General features: G+C 47.4%; 2 protein-coding genes across 2 annotated transcripts in view; one reads left to right on the top strand and one right to left on the bottom strand.

The window, feature by feature from the left end:
• Nucleotides 1-18,787, top strand: part of LOC128872978 (L-lactate dehydrogenase-like) — a 206,730-nt gene that overhangs the window by 38,031 nt on the left and 149,912 nt on the right. The window lies entirely within an intron of this gene.
• Nucleotides 1-18,787, bottom strand: part of LOC128872977 (uncharacterized) — a 101,971-nt gene that overhangs the window by 37,962 nt on the left and 45,222 nt on the right. Inside the window, exon 2 of the mRNA XM_054116205.1 lies at nt 3,097-3,382. Within this exon, the coding sequence (XP_053972180.1) occupies nt 3,097-3,382 (286 nt within the window). The remainder of the gene's footprint in view (nt 1-3,096; nt 3,383-18,787) is intronic.

Genomic DNA, 18,787 nt, shown 5'->3' with positions numbered 1-18,787 from the left:
ATGCACTTACGAGTTCCCCCGAGTGCTTGGAAGAATTAAACCCTTCCATCGTTTAAGGAGAAAAAATATATACATACGTCTATTAATGAAAACTACAAAATTTTAATTAAACACGTTGTAATCAAAGCACGTGTGCCAGCCACGCCCGCGCTGAACCTCGCTTGTTTCGGAGATCTCTGGATCGATATTCACCGAGCGGCGTCGCCCTCGCGTGACCTGATATACAATACTAATCGCTCGAGTACATTGCAACTCCTTTCAAGCCACGAGTATCGAAATTGACTCCGTTTCGCGAGCACGTATCGACCTCGATCCCATCCTTGACGATATCCGCGGATACTGGGCCGATAGGTGCTAAGCGAAGGGGAACAATTGCTCCCAGGGATCACGCTATCGATGGAAGTCGACGGGTTTCTAGCCCGAGGTGCGACGACACGCTGCGAGCACGGGCGCCAGGATAAAAAGGGAAGAGGGCCGAGGCGGAGCGTCCTCTTCGTTGCACGGTAGAATGCGCCTGGCCGCCATTTTCGTGGCGGCGCAACAGAGGCGTAATAACTGCTGGAATTCATGGTAATGGCGATAATGCGTGCCTGGAACGATGGGGCCCGCAGGGGCTGAAACCAGGAGGAGGGCGAAGCGACGAGGCCCTGGACAGAGGTGGGGCACCCTGCCACGTAACGGAAACTTACGTATGCCCTCGCGTACGTGCGAACCTGGGCTCGCCAGGGGAGAGTCTGCTCTTCTGATTGGACGAATTCTTTCCACCGGATGTGTAGCTCGGTCTCCGACGACTCCCTTTACCAGCGTTTGCGGTTCGATTTCCTTGAAATGGAAACGACTTCACCTTGTTGCCTTGCTACACGTTTTGTTAACTGTTCGACATTGATACCGATGTTACTGGTCCCACTTCCAGAGCCAGTATATTTACTGTTAACGTTACCGATGTTCCGCCGTGTCTTCAGTTCTAATGGTTTCAGTTAGAACGAAAACACATACGGTCAGTCTCATAAATATTCGTACCCTCTATGTCTATCGAAGAAATTTGTTTAAATTATATGGCAGGTTTGATGTTTCCAAGTGTATGTTTGTATAGGCTTATTCATATACATATTTATAATGAAAAATTCATTTGGTAATATTGGCATAGCGTAGGAAGATCTACAAACGACATTCCTGAATTCTCACCCCACTTCCACGGTCTCGGACACCCCTGTCGCCCCTAACTGAGCCAAAGTCTATTTTATGTCCGTCAACGCGAGTCGAGTAAGTAGAATTATTCGATCAAATTTAGATATCCCTTCGGTATCACTAGTTAATCTTCATCCAATAGAGTCAGGAACAATTACTTTCACCGAGATGATTATCAAGGGCGGTCAATTCGATTCTTTCTCAAGCCCAACTACGTGACTTTCGAATCACCTAAGGATCCCGCTCGTCGAAAGCATAGCAATCGTTCTCGAACGAGTCTCCAGGTGCAATTCGGCTCCCTAGCTTGTCAACGTGATGGCTGCTCGAAGTCAAACGATCGTCAACACGCCGAGAGGCAAGGAAATGGGTTACCGGAACGATGATCGAGGGGAGAACCGTAGGAGTGGTCGTACCAGGGCCGCGATTGGTCGAAACCGGCACACCGGATGCGAAGGTCGGGCTGAAACGAGGGCTCGCCCTCGAATTATCCGTCTTAATTTGTCCGTCACGAGAATTAGCGCGAATCGAATGAAGGACAAGGAGGGGGGGAGAGAGACGAGGAGAAGTTTTACAGACACGAAGAGCTCACGAGGCCTCCCATGGCGAGCTCAGCCGCTGACCTTCGACCCTGAGGACCCGGCACGCACGAAGACGTAGTGTACCTACACCTTGCGTGTTCCTTTCTTTCCTTGAGTTTCGAACAGTTCCGTCCCCTATCGATTATGACATCGTCAACAGCTCCGCGAAACACTACCTTAACCCTTCGTGATAAAATATTAAAATACATTTTCGCGGAGTAAGTTCGCAGTTTATTTTTTTTTTAATGCAACGATTGCCACTTTATTTCTTTTTCTAGAAAAAGTAATTTCTAACATTACGTAAACCTTGTAATACTGTAAGATCTTCGAATACTCTCTTGGGTTGCCCGCTCGACCCAGCGAAAATGTCGTCGAGCTAAAGGGTTAACGCACCATGCGACGATACATGTCGGAGGAGAGAACAGGCAACGCGTGTTCCTTTTTTGAAGGCCGCGCACGCTGGATCGAGGATTGATCGATCGTTTCGCTGGCTCGTTCACGACCGGATAGCCAGCTTTTCGTTATATTGTATTTGCTTAACGGATACATATCTTCGTTCTATTACCTGTCATCAAAAGCTAATGGGCTCACCTCGTCCTGCTCGCCCCCTTAATGGCTGCCTGGTGCCCCAACACGGCGACCGTACTCGCAGCTGCCTAACCGTCGACTTCCAGGCCTCCCGTTGCAACGAAATCGCTAACCCTTTTCGCGCGCAAAAAGGGACCAAGGTAACCACCGTGGAACACCTCGTTCTCCGTAATAGGCGTCATTTTCTCAGTTTGTTCTGCATCGTTACGTCGTTAAAACACGCAGGATGCAATTCCCGCCCGAGATTCCCAAAACACACAATCTGTCGACAAAATGTAGGAGACGCGTAGATCGTTCACGAATTCAGATTCCACGGCTTTCCGCTCCGAACGGAAACCTCCTCTGAAGTATCCACCGGACTAGAAAAGCTGTTTGAGGAGCAAACACGCCACAAATACGGTCTAGTATGTACAGAAGGAATAACGCGGTCCCTGATGTCGCTACCAGCCGTTTCTCAACCCTTCTTGAGAGTGGACCGACTGAAGTGCTGGCAAGGGGAACCTCGTCTTTCGAGGATGCGTCGTGGAAAAAGAAAACAGTGTCACAAAAGCTCTTAATTCGGACGAAGGGGAAATCGTTGATTCGTTTGTTTAGGTAGGCGACGTATTTGAGCAATCGCGCGCGAATAGGACGTTGACAATGTTACGACGTTGAGAACATTGAAAGCGGAGGACGGTGGTACCGATGCGACGGCGATGACCGCATCAAACCAGGAAATCACAGCGCGGTGGTAAGCACTTACCGAGAGTGCCGTCGAGGGAAAAGGAATGCCTGTCGTTCCTCCACGCCCACGAGCACAAATCACAGGTGGTGAGTCCGTCGGTGGTGACACCCTCCTCGGGTAAATAAGGAGGTCTAGGTGGCGGTGGCACGAAGCTTCCTATCACAGCCCAAAGGGAGTCCACGTCGTTCCCGACGCCCGTGTAGTACAGCAGTTCCTCCTCGGCAACGCCGGCGAACCAGTCCATGTCGTTGACACTGGGATGAACCGTGTTGGTGCTTGGCGTGCTCGTGCTGGCGACCGTCACCTGAAACGTGAGAATTGGTATCAGATAAGGGATCGGTTGAGCGGATTGTTAGGCTGAAATTGGCCCTCGAGTTGCGCGTTTGTCAGGCGGAATCGCTTTAATTTGTTGCAGGTAGATTCTTTGTCTCCGACGAGGAGATTCTACAGGTTCCTTGATGATACTCGGAGGGGTCTTAAAAGTCAAAGGACACGTTTGAAATGATTGAAATTTACGACACTTTATTTGCACACATGGGCATGCTAAAAGTAACATTAGAAAATCGTTTTTCAAGTGAGAATGATTTAGACGATTATAACTTAATATTCCTTTCCTAAATAAAAATGTGACCTCGATACTCGCGATGATCATTTACAGCACACCGCTCCTGGTGAAGTCTTTCAAACATAAATCGTACCTTCACCAGTCTTCAGGAAGTTCTCGATTTCGACAAAAAGCATGCTTAACGAAGTCAAGTTTATCCCAAACACGCGAACAGCTCCGTATAAACACGGTTAATGAAGTCAAGTCGCGGAGACACTGCTCTCGTCGACTGGAAGTTCGCGACTATCCAGGAAGACAGTGGGACCGATCGCAGCGATGATCGTCTTCCGGGCGTGTTTCGTGAAATGTCGGCGCAAATAGTGGCGAGAGACGAAAAAGTATACCGTTCGACTCCATTCCGTTCTTCGAAGCGGCGCTTTGTGAGGCTCCGTCTTCCTAACTCCTACGACAAACAGTGAAAACGGCGCGGGCGGCCGCAAACAAATCTTCCAACCCTCCCTTGGGCTCCTTTTCACTCGCCACTTCGAAGTTTTACGCGTTGGATAAACCTCGATAAACAGTGACGAAGCATTCGGTGGGCCCGTCGTCGACGAAATAACTCGACTCATGGTTCGATGAAGTGACCCATTCATGGCGTCGCTCGTAATTGGGGCACGGAGCGAAAGAGCAGTAGAAAGATTATACTTGAAGCTTTAAATAATAGAGATGGCGCATGGTGGAGCAGTGCGTAGCGTAGGCGACCACTACGCTGAGGAATAGATCAGGAAAATAATAATAGTAGAGTAAAATATACGACATATCTCTAAATGAATTCTAACGTGAAGTCCACGATACACTACTATCTGAACATCGGAATATTTGATATTCTGATACATCTCGCCGAGGTCTCAAACGGAACACCCTATAATACCAACCGAACGTCGGGACCATTTTTCAAGAAGACACCACTTACTCCGAAAAAGCCAGCGGCATTATTAAGTGCGACAAATTGAGACACAGAAAGCCCAAGGGCTCGCGTTCGGTAATGGATAACCTTTGCGTATAATACCGAGAAGAACCGCGAGGATGATTACATCGTAATTCCATTCGATTAATGCAGCTAATATTGTTGTGGTTGTGTGTGGCACAACTCCGTGTGCCACCCAGCGCGTACGCTTTAGGGAAGAGCGATTTTCTGGTATTGCTGCCCCCTCGAGCAGTGATTACTACGAGGAACGACGATCCCGCACGAAACCGGGCTCGTGGTGGGCACGCATTTCGCACACGATTTCCCTTAAGTCGAAGAAACGTTCGATGCACGACGGATAATCGTGTTCGTCATGGTTCGAGCTCGTTGTTTTTTTTGAAACTTACGAAACGTGGTTCCTCGGGGAACCCGGTTCCATTACGAGTCAGAGTTTGATGTGTGCAATCGATATTAAACATTGGTACTAATCATTTAATAGCAATAACGTCATGCAATTATGGATCGTGTATTCGACTTTGAAAAGTTTTTCAATGAAAAATCGAAGGACATTTTTAAAAAGGGAATCAAACAATTGCTTTTACGTTGGCAAAAAGTGTCAGAAAATGATGGAAATTATTTTGTTGATTATTTAAGATTTCTTTGATAAATAAATGTTGATAAAATTTCGGTTACTTTTCGGCCCCCCTAATATATCACTTCAGGTACGTATACGAAGCTTTTCAAATCGTTGTGCGCTAGGCTAACAATTGGGTGGCGTTTTCTCGAGTCGAAGCGTTCGAAGCTACGAGAGGCTGTGGTGCAAGGCACGGCATATCCCGGTGTCCCACGGGACGGGGTGCTTTTGTGTCGAACGAAGGGGGTCCCTGGCCGTGATTATGGATGGGCCCCGAGAGCCGATAGGGCCCCGTAGTCGTCGCACAATAGCACGCATTGATCGGCTTAATTACCGTGATATCGGCGTAATTAAAGCCCCGTTGTGTCAGGACCCTTCTCTCGAAGGCGTCGACGAAACCCGTGACTCGACTCCTGGCGTCAGGACTCTCTTCCCACCTATTCTCACCTCGTCTCTTTCTTCTTCGCGTCTTCGCCAGTGTGCGACCGCTCTGTCACTTTCTCGGCTCGGCAACTCTTTGTTAATAATAAGCCATTATCCGCTGGGTGACGCGTCTTCGACGAATCACCGCGTATTCCACGCTTCGGTTGCTCTTCGATCTCATGGGGTTCAAAAAACACGAGCTGAACGTGTCGCCCCGACATCCCCGTCGGGAAAAATTCCAATGGAATTTTTAACGCTTCTTGCGCTAAACCGGGAACACCTTCTTCAAGCTGTCGCGAGATTTGAAAAGAGCAATCGGTTTTTTCATCTCTCGTTCGCATTTCGATTTTTTCATTCGTAGATCAGGAGCTTATTCATTTTTCGATATTTTTCATCGTTTTATTTTAACTTGTTCGCGAACTGTACTTTCCATTAGTGGAAAGAATTGGAAGAATTTACGAAGAAAATTGAGAGCTTAAATTCAAAATCCATAACGTTTGATCATTACTTGATTATTAACGTTATGTTATTGCTTGATTATCGTAAAGTAAATAAAATCTTTTATTCTTTGTATAATTAATATTAACGTTCTCGTACTTTTTAAAAAGTACATTTTATGTAGTTGCTTTAGAGAGTTCAATAATTAAATTTTTGGAGCAAAGTTACGTTATGAATTCAACAATCTTAATCAGTTTGTATTTGAATGACAAATTCATCAGGAACGAAGGTAGCGACTGTTGCATACTATAAAAAGCCAACTCGATACAAGTCGAATAGTCGAACATCGTCATCTGCCATTTTCTGCACCAAACGTGTCACGTTGGTTTCAAGTTTTTAGAAAATTTATCGTGTTCTCGCGACATTTCTGTTACCCAGACTCTGTTTAAAGTCTATCTTAAGAAATTATTCCGTAGAATCGATTGTGCATATCGAATTATTTGGTGTGCAAGACTAAGAAAGATCTGTACAGACCAAACACCTAACCAAATTCTTGCAAACCTTCGGCCACTTGGAGATTCATAAGGATCGTTTGGTAAGTGATTTTAACATCTATACTTTGAACATACAGGACATCGTGTCGGAATAATAAAAAAACTCGATGAGTTCGAAAACGTTTAAGGTAGGTGTCTAGTCTAGAGAGCGAAAAACAAGCTTATTTTCGAAAGACACCTACCGTAACGAATAAAAGTTGTGTATCGAGTAGGTCGTTAAGAGTAAGACCAATCGTACATAAATCCCTTCGAATAATTTAGATATTATACAGAGAACGAACACGGTTGCAGACACCAGCGTTCTAAATTTGCGTTCGGAGAGTGCTCGATTAGATCGCAAGTTGTCGAAATTACCAGCGCAGGATCGTTGACACGCGTCGGTCGATAAATCCTTTCGTAAAACGAGAGAAGTTGATTGATTTGCGATTCTACAGGTATCGCTGTAACGAGCCGCGTTCGAGAAGCGCTGAACCCGCGAGCCACGGCTAGGCTTTCCGATCTCGTCTCGGTTTGCTCGTTACGCTTGAAAGGAACGTTTCGTTATAATTACGAGGCGTTGGCGTTTACGACCCAAGGAGATGATGCCTCGTACCTGTTAACCCCAACATTCTCTTCGGCCGTACCTGGGTCAGTCAGCGAGTCCTTAAAGGATTCGTTAGCTTTGCGTACGATCAGCCGATGGTCTCTGTTGCCTTGCGCCGCTGAAAACTTCAAATTACATCTTTAACGATAACGTCGAGACTGGACGAGAACGTCGTGTTCTCGTTGCTGCCGTCGCCAATTTGACTAATTGATGACTTTATTGGATTTTGTTGGACATCTTAAAAATATTACTTTCAACTTTCACGTGAACTGTTTAAATTGTTAGGTTTTAGTGTAGTTTTACTGTAGTAGGCTTTACTGCACCGAAAAGTAATCGAAATATTTTAAAAAGTATCAAAATAATTTCCATAATTTTGTAACACTTTGTGCCAGCGTAAAGGCAGTTCCCTTTTTTAAAGATAATTCTTCGATTTTTCATTGAAAAACTTTCCCAAGCCTAATATATTCGAGAGACTGTATTTTTAACTTCACGAATTCCTTTGGTGAAATTCTCCACACCGTCGAATACGCACTTCCGTCGCGGGACGACACCTTCTAGAAAAGAAATTCTACATTCGACGAGACAAAGGATCTCTTCACCCGCGAAATCGAATCTTTCCCACTGTCGAAGGGCCGCCCTTGTCACCCTTTCCCGAAACTCTTCACCGCGGCAGAAATTCCTCGCTCCGGGCTCGAATCCATCTTAGAGAATTACACGGCGGAATTCGCGCCCTCTTTCCGTCGGGCTCTTGGCTCCCTGTGTTTCGTCGGGTGCCGCGCTGTCCATTTGCAATTCTGACACACTTCGCGGCGCGTCTATAGAGGAGGGACAATCCCCGTCCCCACGTATCGGTGGCTTCCCCGACGACCGGAGGAATCTGTCCGCAGTTTGAAGGAGGAAGGTGCCGCGAGTGGCGGTAGCGCTGGAATACCAAACGATTCCCGGAAACCGCTTCTCTGCTCTGGTTCGGTCTCGCAGCCGGTCTTCCCTTCCCTTCAATTTCGTCTCCGCTGGTCGTTCGTGTCGTCGTCCATCGTCGTCGACGTTCCCGTCGTCGTCCGCGTCGTGCCGCGGTCCCCGAGGCCCTCGACGAGGAGAGTTTTCGGCGCGATGCGCGGCCAGAGGGGGATGGGGCTGCTGGGACTCTCGTGGGCCAGGTTTAAGGGGTCGTTAAGAATGGGTTCGAGGGCCAGGGCCGTATATAACGGATAATTGACAGCCGTTCCGAGGCCGCCGTTTACTTTGCATGGACATTGAATCCGCGCGGCGAACGGGACGAATGGACGGGCGGATGGACGGACGGATGGACGAAACGAGACGAGAGAAAGAGAAGGAGGCCCACGACGCCGGGGCCCGCCGAATTTCGGGCCCAGCATCGACGAAACGACGCGGCGAACGAGATACGAGGAAGCTCGGTGGTACGGTTAAGGGAGGCGCGGTGAAAAGGCAAATGCTGCGACGGGCAGCACTCGTAAATTCTTCAATTCCGATGCTCGGAAAGGCACGAACGCGACCGTGACATGCCACCCTTCTTCTCCTCTCGATCCCGCGGCCACGGGAGTACCGATTCGGCCTTAATTGTCGGCCGCTGGAAAAACGTACCGAACCCTTCTTGCGCCGGCATCGAAGTCGCCGGGCGTTGCACGTTCCCCGGCCGCCGGAATTGGAATTTCGCTGTGCCGCGGGACGACCACCTGTGTTTTTTTCTGTTAATTGGCGCGCAAGACGGAGTTTTCGAATGTTTGAGAGTTTCTTGACCGAGATAATTTATTCTCGCACTGCTTTCGTTACCGTATCACCTCCGAAGCGAGATCGCGAGTCTAGAAAATTTTGTTAGGTTCGTCGAATCAATGATTAGAATAGGTTAATTTGTTGTGAAAGAAGTAAACTACCGCTAAACGTTCCCAAACGCCATGTATTGGGTTGTCTAGAAAGTCACCACTTATCTTTACACGTTTCATGTTCTAAAGCTCGAGGACCAGAATGCTAAAATTGCGTCATACAAACACGAAAGTCTTCTAATATTTTCCTTTCATGGATCAAACATTGACCTCACCAGAATGTCTATAAAAAAAAAACAATAATTACCACCAGCCCATTTTGCACATCCGAATGCGCAGTTGCAACTGCATGATACACGTCTCGGCATCAATACGACCGGGTTTTGACAGAAACTATTCGTTCCCGACTTCCACACGAAGGTAACAGGTGATTCCAGTCGATTCCAACTCACGCACTGCTCGAGAACGGGATTTAAATACCGTGAACAGAAAAGGTCGGCAAACTTGCGCGCGACCGTGACATTACGTACGTGTTCCGCAATCCGCGTTACCCATTACGCGATAAGTATAATAAATAAGAATGTACAGTTACGAGTATGACAAGTGGAGCGGCCGGGATGTCCGTGAAAGTACCAAGTCCTCTTCAAATTACGTTGGAAATTACGTTCCCCCGCTGTTCGCAATGCGAGACCCCACGCGTGCCTTGATGTACGTAGCGCCGCGCAACTCCCTCGCATTAAGGAGAACTTGATGAAGTCTTTCGTGCGCGTTTCAGCCGCGAGATTTCTTTTTTCCCGCGGGCGCGTTTCTCGCCGTTACGGGCCGAGCTAATCTACGACCCGGAGAAATTCTTTCGCCGGCTGCTTCGTTTCAGCGTGCCCGACGTATAATCGCAGAGTGCGAAGCTGCTTAAGGCGCGTAACTGACCCCGCCGAAACGAGCTTTAGAAATTTTTGACACGGGAACTGTTTAAGGGCACGTTTACGCGCACTTTGAAGTGGGTCATTTTGTATTGGAATCCCTGCTAAAGTTGGTAAATATATAAATTGTGGAAGATTTATCAAACTGACCGATAATCACTTCTTCGCAACTGTAAGTGTCTAGAATCGACCTAAACATCCCGATAGCGATTCTAAATTGGACAGATTAGCGTCTTCCAAGATTCCCTACGATACACAGCTTTGCATCTTACTTAATTGCGTTTCAATTGAGTTTCTGACCAGCGTAAAAGTATTAAACAAGAAATAAACATTTCACTCGTAAAACGATCAATAAAATCGAACCCCATTCTAGAGAACCCAACCCATTACGACATTAATCCCCGATTTCCCGGCGTACGACGTAATAAATTTTGCCACCGATCCCCGAACGAGATCAAAAGTGAATAAATTCGGAAACGCCGCGGCCAGTCCGCACTTGCCTCCGCGTCCTTCGACGAGAAACAAAGAAAAAGGACAGGAAAATAAACGAGCGTGAACGGGATGACACGCGATCCACCAGAAATATGCATTTCACCGCGGTTGTCCGTGGGCTGGACAATATGTTAGCAAGATTGGTATCGGCCAGACCCGACGGAGCCGATTCCGCGAAAGAAGGTGGCCCCGTAGTCAGCCAAAGTGACTTGTCAAAAGATTCCTCGGCTCTCCGAGAGAGCCAGGTAATCGATTGCGTGGCTTTGGGCAAGGATTTTTCGGGATCCACGATCCCCCGGTACCTGCGGTTTCTCCCGTTCGTTTGTATTTGTCACTCGGTCTCTCGATCTTCCTCTCTCTATGGAGGCGAGGACTTGTCAGCTCGTTTGGCTTACAACGGCTTGGGCGCTCAGATAAAATCCAGTGGCGGCTTAGCCCCATAATGGCATCGGTGCGGAACTCGTCGATGGACCGGGTCTAATGTCATAATATTGTCGTACACTCGCTTGCAGCGACGTAGCTTGACCCGATCTCGTGATCTAGCACCTCCTAGGAGATCAACGCTGAGTATTTCAACGCGTGTTACCTTCTCGAGCGTCCATCGATAATATTTCTCCGAGTTTGCTCATTAGAGGGATTTGGTTTAAGTTTGACTTGCCATTATAATACATCAAATTGTTGACGTTGGTACTAGGAGAATTGGGACCTGTCGTAGAACCAGGCCTGAACATTCTAGCAATAATCGAGGTAAGGAATCTGATAACTACATAGTAGCCTAGTTCGAGTATCTTCGATTCTTATACGTAGAGTCTTAGGGTCTTTTCATAGCGTTCATAGGGTTACTACCGCCTCGTTTAGTACGATTTCCGCCCGGCGAGGTTCCAAGGCCTTTGTAACCTTACGGTTCAAAGACCACTATCGTGTCATGCGTTAATAGTGCAATTCCAACCGATACACGCCTAACAGTGAGTTAATAATACCATAAATTACTGGCCACCGGTAATGCATTGCGCGCAAAGGGGAACTAGAATCCATTAGTGCATTTTGCGCAACGAGTCGTCAATCTTTATTGCCGAGAGACAAAAAACGCCAGGTGCGCTTGATTTTACCGAACTCGATCACCTTTCTCGATAACAAAGACGTACGGCGATTCGCGGCCTTCATAAATTATAGGTTGCTTTAATTACGCAACGTATTACGGGAGGTGAATCGAGGCTGTTAACGAACTTTCGCGTAATGGGACTGGGCCCCCCGTTATTGTGCCCCGCGCTAAATAAAAACGAGATGGAAGAGATTTTATCCTCGGCGAAAAAACGGGCATCGATCGATTTTTATAACAGCCGTGCGCCGTTCATTAACAAACACTGGCGTGTAATTAAAAATATCGATTCCTCTTTGCCTCGAGGAACCGACCAACGGAGCAGCGATTACTTTTGTAATAATCGTACGAAATCATCGGGGTAATCAGTAAACACGAACTACATCTGTAATCCGCAATCACGAGCCAGTAATGCGCGATCTTTCAAGGGTAATTGTGTATGATTATATATCGAGCATTGATCATAAACGTGGATTTCATTTTGCTTAACGCCGTCGACCAACCAGTCTCGGGCATGCCGCGGCCATGCGTCGAAAACCTACCGAACTTGTTAATAAATTTCCTCGTAACGAGTTCGACCGTTTTATCAACGCCCGCGACAGAAGGGACAGGAATCGATTTGTTTCCCAGAAATCTGGTTAGAATTTTTATTGCTCGATGGACCACGTAGGTGTTGCACGGTTTCTCAAAGTTCTTTTATCGTATCACGAGCCCCGTGATCCTCCCGTCGTTGGATCATCCAGGAACGAGGCTCCATTCTACAGGAATCCTTCTAAACTCTTACCTTTTTTCAAACAATTGTAATCTCGTCAAAGCGAGGGCCGATCCAATTCTGAACCGATCGCGAAGACACTCTTGACGATCCAGCCCTTTTTTTACAAAGTCTTCCAGCCGAACGCATGGCCTGCTTCAGGCATTTATTTATTTCGACTTTCCTAACACAATCCTATTCAACACTCGCTAACTATGCGATTTCAAGATTCCCAGTCATGGTGTCCAGCCATAGTTCACCTTCTCGATCTAGCCATCACCTCCCAAAAATCGAAATAGCGTCTTCGAAGGATCCTCCGAACTAGTTAACGCGGGGCCAGGGAATTAGCAAACGTCATCATGGAGAAGTATCTTCGTTCTTCTCCAACGACCTCGCCGTAGTCAAACTTGATGAACGCGCTATAAACCAGTTCCGCTGCGCCTGTCTATGAACGTCCGAACGAGGAGTGCACGAGAAACGCGGCGACGGGAAGAAACAAGGAAGGAGGCGGACGATGAAGTGGACGAAGAAGAATAGGGACGAGGAAAGGATGAGCGCAGCGTATAGTAAGCACCGCGACTACTTTGTCCGTCTGTATACGTTGAATCATCCGGTCGGTTTCCTTTCACGAGCCGATGGCAGCCGTTCCCGCATCAAGGCCTGTGGTCTCCTCCGAGCAAGCATAATGACTCAATCCGCGATCCACCTTGCCCCCACCCTCTCCGCCCAACCATGGGGAAAGAGATCTTCCTTTCACTCTCTTCTCTGCCTCTTTCTTCTCCTCCCGTGTCCTTTATCTTTCTCCCTCGCGCCGATATTATACGCCCGTTCTGCGAAACCTGGATACCGTGGACCTGTCGGTTTCTCTCGTCGCCATCATCCTCCCCTGGCATCCCTCCGGCTTTTCATCGGGAGCCTCTTCATTTTCACCAGGCCTTAGATTCATCAACTGTCGACCTGTCCTCCGCTTCCTCGTTCCTGGCAAACGCATCGAAGCCGCTGTTCAGATGACGCTAACTAGCAACACGGCGAAGTCAGGTAAAACCTGCAGTTTCTATCTTCACCGTCTTCTTCCGGACACTTCATCCTGGTCTTCGGTGTCTTCGTGTAAGTTTCCGTCTTTGGGTACGATGAGGAAATACCATTGAGTTTATTAATTTCTCTTCTGCAACATCGTTATTATATGCTACCTCTGTCTATCGATTTCGTCTTTATCGTTCGTCGAGTATCATTCGATTTGCCTCTTACTTGCTGGTGAACGTAGCCATCAACGCCTCTGTTTGCAGGCCTCGAGTTTAGAATCTGTGGTTTATTCCGTCACTAAGTTCTTCTAAACATTCGGTTCTAGTTTTATTCAAATCTTTTTCGTCTCTAAATCATTCGATCTCTTCCGTGTAGCTTCCGCTGCTAAGTTCATCGGCTACCACTAATTCTACTCGTTTCTCCTATCCACCATCAACAAGGCCTGGGAAACTTTGCGGTGATATTCGTATCGGTCCTGTTTCATCCTTCCTGGAGCAGACACCGAATACCTACCCTGGTCCAAACGGCGCTAACTCGACCTGTTCGCGTGACGCGGTGCTGTTTGTAATGCCCCGAGACCACACCCGTGATTACACCTTGCGAGCCTGGACCCGATATGACGAGGGAACCAGGCGACGAGACGCGGAACGTCCCTGAACGGCTGGAACGAAACGGCCCGGCGCGTAAGGTCGGTGGCTGATTGCCGGCCGACCGTATCATCTGTGCGAGCTGTAGAGAAAATCAGAGATTGCTGGTTACAAGTGTTAAAGCTTATGTCAATAACCGGGTACGCGGCCACTTCTCTCCGTATTTTATTTGTATACGTCTAATGTTTTTATTGAAATAGCCCGAGATTACATTCAATCCTTATTTTCAGGCGGTTAATTTAAGTAGTCTAGGAACTCTAGTAGGCACGGACATTGATGGACTATATTTTTCTATATTTTAGATGACGTGGAAAGATTAGTTAGTTGGTGAGTATCGGTTAGATGTAACGAATATCGATAGATATAAAATGAAGACTTGTTACTATACCGAAAGGGAGGAACATTAAATAGACACAAAATGATGATTTAATTATAATAATAGGGGAATAACTATAAAATGTTATTAACGTAATAAGAGTAACTAAAACATAATCCTGTTATAGAATAGTGTGAATTAAAACCGACCGAGCCAAGCGTCGAGTCTCGCGTTCGCCTTCCTCGAATGTTTCGAAACTTCCTTCTAGGACCGAACGGAGTAACCCACGAGTAACCTCGTTCATCGATAATTTATCGACCCCTCGATGGGGACTCGGCGACGTCGCGGAAGCGATCAGGAGGATCGTACCCCGCGCGCTATGGGAAATTTTGTCGGAATGCGGGATACACGGCGTACGTCCAGTCATTCGAATTTTTAACGGCGGATCCATAGATTCAGAAGATACAAAGCACGCCGTCGAGTGGAAGCTTGTACGTATCACGCGGAGCTTCAGCTCGACAATTTATTGCTAGGAAACGCAATGATCCAGCGACCCGCGGTGAGGAATCCGAGTAGCGATTACCATACGGCACCGTAGGCTGGTTATTCACGCGACGGACGCGGGATCGCCACCGTCCGGACGACCGTATAACGTGAAATAGGAACCACCACCCAGCTATCAAAGTAATGTTCGATGTCTGGGGACGTTCGAGGAGGTTTCTCGTAAGACAGGAAACTAATGCGCCTATGAATTTCCTGATGGGGCCTGAATCGAATGGGACGGGAGCTGAATGACCGCGTATAGGCGAGCGTTTTCCAGGTTTGCAAGAAACTGCGCGAAGGGTTCAAAAGGTCTGCGTAAATCTCGTTTAATTGCGGAAGGTCCGCGTCGCGTTCGAAAACGCGTACATGTTTTCGCTGCAGTGTTCTCGTAAAATGGTAATCTTTGGAATGATCGTTTCGCTTTGGCCAATGTTCGATTACACTTGGTGTGTTTGGTCTCTTCGGAAAAGAGAAACGAGTGAAAGAATGAGTCGCTTAGTACGTTGATGATATTAAGAGTCAGGAAATGGTTTCTTATGGTGCACTTTCAGTTGATGAAGAAGATCTATCAGTGATCTCCACAGGATGCGTAGCGATAGGTGTTTAAGACTTTACGAGGTGATCTACGTTAGAAAATAGGACAAAATCGATACGACATGCGCGTAAAAGGTGTTCGGAGCGAAGGACAAGTAGTATTACTGGCTCCACTGTGAGTCAGCCGACGCGCCCGCGCTGGAAGTAGTATAAGTCCCTCGCGCCAGACACGTTCCACGCGTGTCTTTAGCAATTAATAACTCGAACACAAAGCCTCCAACGCGACTGAGTGATTCTTGATGTTCTTCTTATTTTGACACGTAGAATCGCCCCTCGAAGTTTCGATCAACAGATCCACAGACTATTATATTTGCGATTCGTCTAAACTTTCGTAGACAGAGTTTTTATAATATTCCGAGGGAGCGGAAGCACCGGAGCACAATCGATACTCTCGTCACATATCACGGTAATCTAAGCCACCCGATGAAACATTTTCCAAATCAGCTCTACGTCCTCTCTCCGACGCTCGTTTTCGAAGGACGCTTCGATGTTTCTTTAATTCGACACTCGACGAATCGGGATATCTAGATGGGCACAATGCTCGTTTAATTGAGAGTAGGATATCGAACTTCGTTGCTCGAATCTCGAACACGCGTCGATAAAAATTCTGTGTTCCAACGTTGACACTGGAACAGCTCTGAATGATTCGGCACTTCTGTCAAAGGGGGGAATGTGGTTTCGAACCGGTCCACACGCCAGCTTTTCGGATTGCATGCCCCACGGTGGTATTTTGTACCGGGTGTTCTACTTCGGTTCATTATCAGAACAAGTATCCATCGACGGTGTTACCTTTTCAACGATATCGGCGGACGTCGACAGGTACCTCAACTTTTCGACAGCTTGTCTAGATCAATTCATCGAGAGCGTCCCTATGGCCTGACTTTCGAAGCAAAAGTAAGAATTCATGTTCGATTTCGTTGTTTCGAAGGTGGCATTGATGGCGTTTACAAAAGAAGTTTTTCAAATATATATCAAAGACGATATATAATTAAAAGAGATGGGCGTCGAATTGTTTCTACTCTTATATTTATAGATATCAATAGTTAACAGTTCTATTATATTATATATTACAAGAGAATTATAATATATAGTAATTACATATTATATTAATAGTTCAGTACTCAAAAGGTCCTACCGGGGACACAAATCAAAGTTCAAACAGTTCATCTAACAAATAAACCACGCTCATCCCGACACACTGCGGACATTTTCTCGATTCACGCGGTGTCCAGTAAACCAACGACCCTGATAATCGTCCGACATGGACAAAGATGGATCAATTACCGCGAAAGAATCCGCTGGAAGCCAACCGGTAAACGACATCTGTATTCCGTTTCGCGGGCCCTCGTAATAATGGATCGAAGTATTATTATGATTTCAATGGCGTGGCCCCACCGATGCGAATCTAGATCGTGCAGCGGCCCGCTATCTGGCACACCGATCGGCCCAGTGATTGATTCTTCGGTATTCATGCGGATCGGCGGGCTGCGATATCGTCGTCGTCATCGTGAAACCGACGTTGCCCTTGCAAGAAAAGACACGCGGCGCGCCGCGATGCGAGATACGCGCTCGCACCCGCGGCGCCCGCGACGCTTAGAGAACAGTGTCTACTTCCGATCGGCGTCACGATCGACTGAGACTTATCGATGCCTGGGAGGGGGGCGGGATCGTGGTTTATTTCTCTTTGCTGGACTGTCGTTTTCTTGTAAAGTATTTAATAAAGGGTCTTCCGAAGAGGGCTTCAGAAATGTTATACAATTTTCTTTTACCTTTTCAAGTAGAAAAGTGCTGTGTCTGGTATCAGCTTGTTGTCGACGTTTTGCTAAAGTTGCAGTCTGCATCTTCAGGGCTAGGTACTCCGGTACCAAATACAATATCGGAGTTAACTAGCTCTTCTCGTTTTTCAATGAACAATAACGTTCGAAATAAACATTTCCATATTATTTCTCCTTTTAAATATTAACGAATAGAATCCAAGCCTCTTCATCTTTCATTAAACTTGCGGGAGGTCGCTCGAAGCTGGCCCAGCCGTTCCATCCTCGGATAGATCCGGAGTGTAACTACGGTCCGACGCGCGCGTCCATCGGATCCAGCGTTCAAGTCTCCTCGACGGCGCGGCCATCCGAGCGAAACGTAATTTTTCAGCAGCCACGAGTCTCTCTCCCGCGATGCAGTCGGCGTCGTTTGCGTCTCGCGCGATCGATCGAACCGAGAAATCGATCTGTGAAATATGGCCACACCGGCGCCCTCCCCCTGTGCCCACGCTGTGCGCTGCCTGGCCTCTTAATCAAGATTTCGGTACGATGAAATAATCGGCATCGTGCGCGGACGAAACAATAACGCGACGTTTCGCGCGACGTTGATATATGATCCGTCCGATATCACGGCGCAGGGAACATATTATGCCATCACTGGGGAACCGGTGAATAGGAATAGCGACACAGTAATAACGTGTCGATGATAGGACGATAAGTCTGTCGTCGTTCGGTACGCTACCGTGTTTTACGCGTCGACGTTACCACTCGCTGCATCGATTGTAATTTGTTGCCGCGCGGCGATTGGCAGTTTTATGTAACGAGTAATAACGATACGCCGACGCGGCTGCGGACTGTCTGGCCGTGATGCGTGGAATGCGTTGGCAGGCCTTACGATGCATTTGCCCAGCCTGCCGTAACGGAAGTGAAACTCGACTAACGTTCTGTGCGTTTCGCACGTGGCACGGTTTCGGAACGGTTGGGTGGAGAGGAAAGAATGCGTTTATGTTTGTATGCATAACTCGAGCGGTGAGGTCGTTTGGATTAGCGACTGAGGGATTAGGGTTTGGAGAGATTAGAGTTTTGAGATTCGTCACTCTCTGTTAGAGCTAAACTTGTACCAACAGGAATACTTCCTCTCTGTTGTACTCAATACAATCAAGAGAGGTAAAAGAAACAATGGTGGGGACGACTGTGCACCTTGTCGAGGAAAAAATTCAGTTTAAAAGCGAAGGGCTACTGCAATTGTACCTCGAAAGTAACTCGTCCGTGCTAACCCCAACAGCTGCTCGTTATTTCCGTAGTTTCCAGGGAACAAAAGAGACATCTTTCGAGTATAAAATTTCGTCGTTACCTCACGGCGAAAGCGTAGAAAAATACATGGAACTTGTTAATCGATATCGATATTCCCCAGAAACTTTCGAAAATATTCCGTTTCGAATCGAAAGACTACCGTAACTTTAGTTTGCAATTGTAACTCGTTCCCAACCCCGACAACTGCTCGTTACTCCACCGTCGAACTTCGAGTCCGACCGCGACTCCATTACCGTCCAACCGCAAATGTCCAGGAGCAACTCTCGACCGCGTCTCGGCGGAATCGTCGCAGATAACGGCGGCGCGATCGCGACTGTTACGAGGCACGGTGC

This window comes from Hylaeus volcanicus, chromosome 2, assembly GCF_026283585.1.
Source record: "Hylaeus volcanicus isolate JK05 chromosome 2, UHH_iyHylVolc1.0_haploid, whole genome shotgun sequence".
Taxonomy (NCBI): Eukaryota; Metazoa; Arthropoda; class Insecta; order Hymenoptera; family Colletidae; genus Hylaeus; species Hylaeus volcanicus.
This window is presented reverse-complemented; position numbering and strand designations above follow the sequence as displayed.